The sequence below is a fragment of the Ictidomys tridecemlineatus genome, chromosome 9 (assembly GCF_052094955.1).
Source record: "Ictidomys tridecemlineatus isolate mIctTri1 chromosome 9, mIctTri1.hap1, whole genome shotgun sequence".
NCBI classification, from domain to species: Eukaryota; Metazoa; Chordata; class Mammalia; order Rodentia; family Sciuridae; genus Ictidomys; species Ictidomys tridecemlineatus.
Window position 1 is genome coordinate 129,269,456 of NC_135485.1, and position 11,652 is coordinate 129,281,107.

Consider the following 11,652-nt stretch of genomic DNA (forward strand, 5'->3'; position numbering starts at 1 on the left):
ATGACTAATTAATACATATGGTTCTCCCAAAGTATGAGTGACTCCCAAAGCAATAGTCTAATCTCATTTAAAATTGAAGACACTGGAATGGGCAAGAATTTGGGGGACAAGATCTCCAAAACACAGGGAACAACAGCAAAAATAGACAAATGTTTTTATATATAATTTTCTATATAACAAAGGAAGCAATCTTCAAAGTGAAGAAACAGCCTACAGAATGGGAGAAAATATTTGCAGACTATACATGAGATAAGGATTTAATGTCTAGAATACATAAGGAAGTCAGAAAAAATCAACAGCAAAATATCTCCATTTAAAAATGAGTAATAGATCAAAGTAGCCGTTTCTAGCAAGACATATAAATGGCCAGTAGGCATATAAAACAAATGTTCAGAATCACAGATTATCAGAGAAGTGCAAATCAAAATGTCAGTAAGATACACTTCACTCCAGTAAGCATGGCTACTATCTAAAAGACAAAAAGATCAGCCTAGGGGTGTAGCCCAGTAGTAGGGGGTTTAGCTCAGTAGTAATGTGTGCTTCAGGTGTGCAAGACCCTGGGTTTGATTCTCAGTAGCAGCCAAGGGGGGGAAAAAAAGATAAAAAGGGTCGGTAAGTGAAGGTATGGAAGAAAGGAACCCTTGCACACTGTTGGGGAGTGTAAAGTAGTATAGCTATTATATAAAACAGTGTAGAGGTTCTTCAAAATTTTCAAAATAAAAAACTACCATATCAAGCAGTCCCACTCCTGGATATATATCCAAAGGAAATGAAATCAGTATGTCAAGGAGACATCTGCACTTCACGTTCATGACAGTACTGTTCACAATAGCCAACAAATGGAAATAGCCTAAGTGTCTATTAACCAATGAGTGGATAAAGAATACACACAATAGATTACTATTCAGCCATAGAAAAGAAAGAAATCCTGTCATTCCTGACAACATGGATAGAATTAGAGATGATTATGTTAAGTAAAATAAATTAGGCACAAAAAGAAAAGTACTGTACAATCTTACTCAGTATGTGGAACTTCTAAAAGTCTGTTTCATAGAACTGAGCATAGTATGGTGGTTACCAGAGGCTCAGTGGAAAAATTGGAAAGGTTGATCAATGAAAACTAAGCTGCAACTAGGAGTGAGTAGTTCTTAGTGTGTTGTGCCTCTCTGAGTTGCTGAGGCTGTACTTGAACTTGTGATCTCCTTGCTTCAATCTCTTTTGAGTTGCTAGAATTATAGATTTGTACCACTTTACAATTTTTAAAGGATTCAGAGACGTGTGCTTTCTGATGTTATATAAGTTATACAGTGTTCTGTTAATCCCATGATTACATACCTTTATTTTGTCTACTAATATGATACATATAAAGTGTTTTGCAGCTGTAAAAGTAGATCGGGTGAAAGTGCATGCTCACTGGTAATGGTTAGTGTCATATTTTTATTCTCTCAGTAGGCAAATGTTAATTTAATTTTAGAATGCATTCATTGTTAAACATTATTGTTATATTCACTGAGTGAAATCATAATCTGACTTTCTTTTTTCTTGTTAGCAACTTGAATTGGTGGAACCAAGTGGCTGGATTCATGTTCCTTTAACTGATAATCATAAGAAGCCAACTCGAACATTCATGATACAGATTGCTGTTCTAGCCAATCACCAGAATGGAAGAGATACCCACATGAGACAAATTAAAATATACACACCAGTGGAAGAGAGCTCTATTGGTAAATTTCCCAGATGTACAACTATCGATTTCGTGATGTATCGTTCAATAAGGTGACTTTAAAGTGGAGCAAAAGTGACGAATCCTTTGTTTTGTTCTGTTATTACATTTTATGTTGGAGATCTTTATTGAAAAATGCTTCAGTTATTTTGCAATTTTGTATACATTTAAAAGTATTTTAATTTTTGATAAATAAATTTTGGATCTTATTGTCTCAGTTTTCTTTAACATACAATTAAGCTCACAGATTTTACTTCACTAAAAAAGAATTCAAAGCCAATCTGTATATTTCCCTTGTATTAAAAGAAAACTAGTTTAACTGAAAATTTCAGTATATACACAGTTTTTTAAATCAACCAGTTGATCATTTCATGTAGTGATCATTGCATATTTGAGAACAAAACTATGTTTTACCAAAGTGTATATAACCTCTAACAGTCAAGGTTACCCCAACACACACACCTTCCCTTAAAGGAAGCTTATTTTTTAAAATACTGGATCTTTTTAAAAAAAATAGTGTCAAAATGAACTTGATACTAGCTGTCAGATAAGAACCATCTGATTTGGGAATATCATTAATTGTCTTATGTTTACTTCCATGAAACACTTATAACCCTAGGGTTATCTATATTCTGACAATATTATGTTGGAGACTAATGTTATAATCTGCTGTTTATCTCAATTCAAGCAATACTTATAGTTAGTTTCAAACTTTGGTGTGACACTGTATCATTTCCTGGAGATAACATGTCCTGTGAAATTTTTAAAAATAAATAAAAGTGTTTTCTATAAAGATTTTAAATAAACACATAAAAATCCCTGGCACCACAGAAAAACAAAACAAAGCAAAAGAATATTATATATCTGACAGATATTTGTGTCTAAAATATATGAAGAACTCTTATGATTCCCCAGTCAAAAGAAAAAACAATCCACTTAAAAAGTGAGCAAAAGATTTGAGCTTCACCAGCTCAAACTATGTGACTGGTCCATTCCATTCCTACATTTGTCTGAGAAATGAAAGCCTATGTCCATATAAAGATTTGTACGTGAATGTTCACATACAATTGTTCACGTGTAAATGTAAGAAAAGGAGTAAAAGTAGAAAACATACAGCTTTGTAATACAGATACAGTCTCCTTTACCCATAATGCTTGGAACCAGAGGGGTTTTGAGTTTGGGATATTTTAGATTTTGAAATACTTTGTAGATACATAATGAGATATCTTGGGAATGGGAACCCAGGTTTCCAAACATGAGATTCATATATACCTTATATACATAGCTTGAAGGTAATTTTATCCAGTGTTTTTAGCGTGGAATTTTAAATTAGTCATAGAACACTATAAATGAACAACTCTTCAAAAGGACCAGTTCATTCAACTGATGTGTGTGTGTGTGTGTGTGTGTGTGTGTGTGTGTGTGTGTGTGTGTGCGCGCGCGCGCGCCTAGATTTTGGGTATTCAACAAATGTATTAAGGAAACCAAGACAAATTGGATGCATGCCTTGCTTTCCATTTGCTTACAGTCCACTAGCAAAATATTACCACTTTAGTCAAATCAGAAATAGAAAGTGATAAGATAATTAATTGGCAAATTAGAGTGCAGAGGAGAAAGGAAAGTTTACTTCTTATTCCAGGAAGATAGAGGTGAATCTGAAGACATTTTGGAGGAGGTGGAATTTTGGAAAGAAATACTATCTATGATATCAGCTAGTTTTTCACTTTTCATACTCATTCTTGAATCCAGACTGTCATTGTTTTTATATGAGTCACAACAGTTAATTTGAAACAGATGATTTATATATTCAGATTCAAGTGATGTTTTGTCCTTTTTCATTTACTCCTGTTTAAAAGCATTCAATGACTAAAACTCAAGACAAATCTTGAAAAGTAATTTTAGACTCCATACATTATTTTATCCATTCTGTTAATTTACCAGAGAATCAAGTATATATCACTTATTTGATAACATCAAAATAGCTTTTATAATTATATATAACTTATTTGATAACATCTATCTCTAGTGTTTTACAAAATTGTTTTTGCTTAAAATTCTAAACTGGAAAAATATTGGTTCATCATGTATTGTTTTTAATTGAATTCTAGGTTATTAGTTTTAATTTATCAATTAGATTTTTAAAACAATTTCAAAACATTACATTAAAACATTAGGAAATTTAATTTGTGCAGTTATGGTTATATGAGAACATTTTTGCTTTGAAGATCTTTTAAGCCAAGATTATCTTTTGCCCACATTGTTCTTGCTTTCCTGGCTTCTGTTCTGACTCCCTAGAGTATGGTGTTGGGAAATGTTTGATGTACAAGGCTCTTAACCAACCCTCTACAGGGAAGTCTCTGTGCTGCCTGTTCTGGCTTCGCTCAGTTGTACCCAGAAAGCCTTGCAGAGAGGAAGATGAGAAAGGAGAAAGCTTCTGGGATTGGTTTAATTGTCCATGATGTCGATTTACTCTATTAACAGAAAAACCTTAAACCTATTTGGAAAACTCGATGCTATAAGACTAAGAAAATGTATAATCAATGGCACTTTTATATGAAAAGTAAAAGATAATTTTAGTACCGTTAGCTAGTCTATTTTTCAGTTTTATATGAAAGTACCTTCACTTTATTCCAGGACTAGCTCCACCCCCATTGTTTGTTTTCTCTTTTTTGGTAAACAGAACCAACTTCTAAATTGCAAGCAAGCACATTTACCACTGGACCAGTTTAGAATTGTTCTACCTGATTGTGAAGCTTTTTCTGAATGAATATTTATTTCCCGAGATGACATTCAATGTTACCTTGATTGATGCCTTAGCATTTACCATTTCAGTCAAAATTGCTACATTTGTAGCCACCAACTCCCCTGTTGAAGTTCACTGATCACCCTAAGATCTCCTTCTGCTCTGCATTCGCTTTTCTATTGTTGAGAGCAAATGACTATTTTCTCCCTGTGGTCTTAGAAATAATTCTCCAAACTGTTTTTATAGAAATGAGCTCTCCTCTTTACACTGGCATTCATCTGTAACTGAAGATCCAGATTTTAACACATCATTTCCTGTTATTACTATAGCAGTATCAAAATACTGACCACTTACCAAGAAGCAAAGCATCCAAAAGACTGAAGCAGAGAGTTCAGCCAGCTATTTGTTTTTCAACTGTGAAAATTTACAAGAATTACATGTTAAATGGATATGAAGACGAAGTGGAAGAGAGTAGCCCTGGTAAAAAGAGTTGGTAAACCATTCAGGTATTGAGTTATAGCACAATCAGGTGTTTACCAAAAATAATGGAAAGGAATTCAGTCTGAAAAACAGGCCTGTTTTTTTAGGGTAGAATTCAGCAAAGTTTTCTTACATTTTTTTTTCCTAAGCCTTCCAGGCAGTTTAATACAAAATTAATTTCTTGACATTTTCAATTGTTAGATGAGTAACTGGGTGTAATTTTGACTCCTGTCTTTTATCTCTCTATACTAAATAGCCCTAAGTCCTGCAGCTTCTTTCTCTACATTATTACTTAGAGTTTTATCCCCTTCACATTGTTCAAGGTCAATTGCTGGAAACTCCCAGCTGGACAATTGGCTTTAGTTTATGCTAAAATGAAATTATCCAAATAATTTTCCATCATATGGCTTTTTATAAATATCTACACTAATCCTATATTACTTTATAAATTTACCTATATAAATAAATCTAGAGTCTTTTGATGTCCCTTCAAGAGCATACATTGCTCTTCCCTGCCTCTTTTATAATTTTTAAAAATTATTCTCAGACTCTGTTCTAGCCAAGCAAATAAATACACTTGTCTATTTTAAGCACACAACTCCCTTATTTTAGTGTGTAACACTGGATGGTCTGTAATTTTGTCATTTTCCTGCCAATTTATATATCATTCAAAAGCCACTCCCTGGAATGCCACCTCCAACAGAAACTCCCTGCTTCTCCATACACACTCGCCACCTCCAACAGAAAGGAGGCGAGTGTGTACGGGGAATCAGGGAGTACCCAAGCAAACAGAATTGCCACTGTTGACTTGTTTTCTGGAGCTGAACACATTGTCTCCCTGAAAAGCAAAGAACAATATTGTTTGTGCAAAGAAAAAGGGGGAGTGAGTATCAGGCAGGCAATGAAAAGTGTCTGGGCCTGGACACCCTCACTACAGACAGGACATAATAGCAATATACCTTAGAGGATGAAGTGAGATCATAAATATGAGCACTTAGCACAGTGCCTGGCAAATCATAAGAATTCAATAAAGAAGTAGCAGCTGTTACTGCTGTTATCTTAAGTTGGGCCTGAGAAATCTCTAGGGGCAAAATGGGATTTCCTTCTTCCTCATCAATTCTGCTGGACTTTGGAAGAGAACTGCTAGTTATGTGAAACCATGTGTATGGTGACCTTCAAATTCCTTTTCCAGTCTCTCTGTTTTATCTCTACAAGTGGCCATCTGTGTCCTGAGGTCCCACATCAGTGGATTCAACCAACCATGGATGGAAGATGCAGTTTTTGAAAGAAAGCTTATATTTGTATTGATCGTGTATGAACTTCTATTCTTGCCCTTATTTGCTAAATAATAGAATATAACAACTATTTTCATAGATTTGAAGTGATAAAAGTGTACAGGAGGCTGTATATAGGTTATGTGTAACTACTACACTGTTGTATATAAGGGCCTCAGGCATCTGCAGATTGTGGTATTTGGAACCAATCCCTCAATACTGGGGGGACACCTGTACTATCACCTCACTAAAATATCAATTATAGAGAACTTGATTGTGTATACAGCAGTAGAAGTTTCTAAATTCAGTATATATTACAGGGGATGGGGGTTAAGACTGCCTTTTGACTTTGATCAACTACGTTGTTGTCCTTGGAGCTCCTCCAAAATATTAAAACTATTTTCAATTTTAGCAAAAAATCAAGGAATACTTGTTAAAACCTTCTTATGTCACAAGCTGAAATGGATGCTGAGCAACCCTGTCAGTTCTTCACACACACACTCCCTGAAAGGGGCACAGCTCCAGCACATTGAGACTGTGTCTAGCTTTAGTTCTAAGGTGCTCACCTAGACCCCATCCTTACTCCAGATCCTGGTCTGAATCTTTTTCTTATTCCAGCGCTTTCTTGACTCTTTGGAAGTTCATAATAAGCGCTATATCCTTCACTCCAATCTTGTATTAATGTGTTCTCAGATGCAAAATTTACTTTGATTAAATTTTCTTCATTTTGATGAATGGAGTAGAAATCCCTATTCTAGATAATCTCTAATGAAATAAAGATACTATATTTAGGAACTCTGTACCAAAGAGAAATGATAATATGGTGTGGCTTATGAAGATAAATACATTTTGGCTAGAAAGTACGAAGTACATTTTCTAAAGATTTAGTTAAAAGGAGGAATAATCCAAAGTGTCAATTTTTAATTATTAAGGATACCTGATTGTTCATCCCTATCATATTAACAAGATGCTTACAACTCTGTGATAAGTCGTGTTTACAAACAGTTTCCAGGAGGAAAACATTGCATCTTTTTTCAATCAATATATGTTAGTTAATGCTTTAAATCATGTAGAATGTGAATAAGTTGAAAACATGTTTCCAATTAAAGAACTTACAGTCTAGCTGATAACTAAGGAACACAGGAAAACATTGCCAAACGCTCAGTGAGAGGTGATAATGAATGAAACAGATAATCAATATTAATTGTTTTAATAAGGGAAAATATCATTAATGCCCAGAGAGGTCATTAAGGATCTTCTGGGAGAGAAGGATGGATGTAGAGACAGCAGAAGGGCTCACTTTTATATGAAGTTGCGGTTCTGGACAAGGTGAAAAACAAAATGAAGATGAAGGCAGAATATTCCCTGCCTTTCTGATGATGGCGTGTTGACGTATGTGTTTTTATGTCTTGGCCACTCTGGGCTTCTCATGAATCTCAGACTTGTGGCACAGCTGTGCTGACTGAGGCAGGATGCGCAGGAAGGAGGGTGAGCTGTGCCGTTATTCTCCATCATTGTTTCAATACCTACTCCTCAGGGATGGAGTAGGGGGTGGAAGTAGGCTCAGGGTAAAGGTATTGAGCTTTCTTTCTTCCAGTTGGCAAACATCAAGAGTGGGGATGAATTGGTCCTAAATTTACTGTCTGGTTCCAAAACAAAATGCAGATTCAAGCAGAGCTGACCTGGGAGTGCATTTTCAGTGTGGAAAAGTGAACACGCTTATATTCAGTCTGGCGTAAAACAGGGTGTTAACATCAGTGACAGACTTAAGGATGTGAGGGAGAGAAAAGAAGGGTGGGCGAATTTTATCTGTTATATCTTGGGGTGCTGTAGTTTTATAGTTATACCCCTATGTATTTATTATGTTTATATGCATATAAATCAAGTGGTACTTATGTATTTATAGAGTATTGGAGGAGAAAGGGTGGCAATAAGATAGTCTACCACACACCCCCAATATCAATTGTGGAAGAGTCTCAGGAATAATACCTACAATTTTTGAGGCAATAACAATGAAAATCAAAATATTTAGCTAATATTTGCCATATATAAATTATGACTGGTCCACAGAGAGGGTTCTCAGAAAATTGCCAGGGGAAACAAGGTGGGTAGAAATCTATGCTTTTCCAAAGGCCATTCCCTAGAGGATGAAGCTTGTAGGATCATGGAAATGCTCACTCAATTTATTTATTTTATTTATATATAACAGCGGAATACATTACAATTCTTATTATATAGAAAGAGCTCAATTTTTCATATCTCTGGTTGTATACATAGTATATTCACACCAATTTGTGTCCTCATACATGTACTTTGGATAATAATGATCATCACATTCCACAATCATTAATTACCTCATGCCCCTTCCCCTCCCACCCCTCTGCCCTATCTAGAGTTGGTCTATTCCTCCCATGCTCCCTTTCCCTAACCCACTATGAATCAGCTTCCTTATATCAGAGAAAACATTTAGCATTTGATTTTGGGGGATTGGCTGACTTCACTTAGCATTATCTTCTCTAACTCCATCCATTTACCAGCAAATGCCATGATTTATGTCCACTCAATTTTGATCCATTGTTCTAGGTTGCCTTCTTCATTTCCAGAAGTTTAGATAATAAATGGAATTCTTACAAAAATTCACTTGTAAGCAAGACCATCAGAAATCTTGCACAGTTCCAAATAAGGCTTTCAAGTGGTTTTCACAAAAATGGACTATGGCATGTTGTATGTGGAAACAAAATTATCACTAGGAAGACCACTTGATTCGTTTAAGTGCAACTCATGCTTCTCTCAAGTCTAATAACTTTTTTGTGTTCAAAATAAGAAAGCCTTCTTTTAGGACTGAAGAAACTTTGAAACACTTTGTATTATAACCCTTTTTCATGATGTGGCAATTGGCGCAAGTGATATGAAAGAAACAATAATGTAGTATAAGCATAGTTTCTTCCGAGATCAGAGGAGATTGGGCACGTTCAGGGTGGTATGGCAGTAGACAAGCATAGTTTCTTGACTAATATTAACCATTTTTCATATGTTCTTTGTGTAGCTAGTGAATAGAATAAGAAGAAATACTTAAAAAAAACTTAGTTATAGATGAACACAATACCTTTATTTTGTTTATTTATTTTTATGTGGTGCTGAGGATCAATCTCAGTGCCTCACACATGCTAAGCAAGCGTTCTACCACTGAACCACAACCCCAGGCCCAAGAGGAGATATTTTTAATGGGAATGTTTTGCATGTGAATAATTTTTAACATTTGAAATCTTTAACTACACAACTTGTAATACAGGGCTTATGTGAGAACTTGAGTCCTGTCTACTACAGTCCTTAGCTGATTGGTGTGTGTGTGTATACTTTGTGTTTGGAATAAAGTACATAACAATAAAGTACACCCATACCACTCAGTGAATAAGGTCAAAATTGACATGTACATGCCCAAAGCTAAAACTCCCTTTTACCGTAATGTTTGTGATACATATCCATGTTACGGTAGCTATAGTTTGTTGTGGGTATATACCATAGTTGTTTAACATGTTTTTCTGTTATGGGTTATTGGAGTTGTTTTCAGTTTGAGGCTATTACAAATAATGGTCTTATTACTCATTTTAACTCATTTTTATGTGCTTTTCTGTTAGATAGGTTTATATGAGTCAAATGCCTTGTTCAAATGATAGATATAAGCTCATATTTTGTAGATAATGCCAAGTCATTTTCCAAAGTGGATGTAATCCCACACTTATCAACAGTAGCATGTAAAAGTTGCTGTTGCGTCATGTCCTCACCAACATCTAATCTTCTTGAGCATTTTAATTTTAGCCATTTTGGTGAATGAGTAATGGTATCTTATCGTAGTTTTAATTTTCTTTTCCCTGATAACTAAGGTTAGGGTACTTTTCATATGTTTACTGGCAATTTTTTTTTGATAGACTCTTCTGTGAAGTATTCTAGACTTTTGCTCACATTAAACAATATCTTTAGTTTCCTGTTGTTTCTAAAAAAACTTCAAGTATTCTGGATATAAATTGTCTTTTGGAAAGATTTTAACTTTTCCCATTTTGTAGCTTACCTTTTCATTCTCCAAAATGGAATCTTTTCATATTTTTGCCACACGCATGCACGTGACCGCGTGCGCACGCACACACACACACAGACACACACACACACAAACTATGTGAGGTGATAGAATGTTAATTAGTTTGATTGTGGTAATCATTGCATAATGTATACTTATATCAAACATATACCTTGAGTATATGCAAAATTGATGTCAATTATACCACAATACATACAGCTGAAAGGGGATGAAATCCTTATTTTTAATGGAATCAATCTACTCTATGAAATTTGGTAGTTTTTTGTGTGCTAAGATATTTATTCTAACGTGAATATCTTCCAGATTGATTTGCTTTGTTGAGCACATTTGTATCTAAAATCCACCATAGTTGATAGGAACTAAATTCCATGTTTTTTTCTCCTGTATGGATAGCCAGTTGACCCACTGCCAGTTTTTGAAGAGCATTTTCCTATTGCTTTGCAATGCTACCTTCATTTGGAAGCTTCCCACTCTGTTTAATTTGTATCTTTTTTCATCAGGACCACACTATCTGAATTACCAATTATTGGTAATATATTTTGATATCAGGCAGTTTGAATTATCCTAGTTTGTTCTATTTTTTTAACAGTTTCTCTGTGAATCTTGGCCTTTTTCACTACCATATGCTTTTTAAATTCAGCTTATCAATTTACAAACATACAAACAATCACACCTTGATAAAATTTATATTGGGATTGTTTTGACTCAACAGATCATTTGAGGAGAACTGACATGATTATGATATAGTGTCTTCTAATTCACGGAAACTCCGTGTATTTGAATCTTTAATGTTTCAATAATGTTTTATGGTTTTCTAGGGATACATCTTGTTTATCTTTGTAGATTTCTTCCTAAAAATTTGTACTTTCCCATTCTTTTTTAAAAAAAAGTTTGATAAATTGAAATAAAATTTATTTTATATCTTGCCTTCATATGCATCAATCTTTTAAACTTATCTCTTAAGTAAGATAACTTATCTACAGACTCTTGAATTGCTAACATCTGTAAATGATGACTATTTTGTATTTCCTTGTATCTTTTCTTTATTTTCTTTCCTTATCATACTAGCTATGTCTTCAAATAAGGTATTAAATAGATTCCTGAGATGTTATATTGAACAGTGAATGAAATCATTCTTGTTTCTAATCTTACTGGAAAACTTTTTAAGATTTCCCCATTTCATATTTACTGAGATATGTTAGAGAAAGCCTTAGTCAGATTAATATAGTATTTACTCTGTAGTGTGAAGGTACAGTGTTCTAGATGAGTTAATTAGATCAAATTTATTATTTGTTTTATATTCTACTGATTTTTATTCTGCTAGTTCTATGTGCAA

The 11,652-nt window shown here is 34.4% G+C and overlaps 1 protein-coding gene across 3 annotated transcripts in view; it reads left to right on the forward strand.

Annotated features, from left to right (window-relative positions):
- Positions 1-1,932, forward strand: part of Anapc10 (anaphase promoting complex subunit 10) — a 76,444-nt gene extending 74,512 nt beyond the window's left edge. For 2 of the 3 annotated variants that reach the window (XM_040293256.2, XM_013359677.4), the window contains exon 5: positions 1,550-1,932. In XM_040293256.2, the coding sequence (XP_040149190.2) occupies positions 1,550-1,780 (231 nt within the window). In that variant the 3' untranslated portion in view covers positions 1,781-1,932. The remainder of the gene's footprint in view (positions 1-1,549) is intronic. The other variant, XR_013426143.1, reaches the window with a different exon arrangement.
- The last annotated feature ends 9,720 nt before the right edge of the window (positions 1,933-11,652 follow it).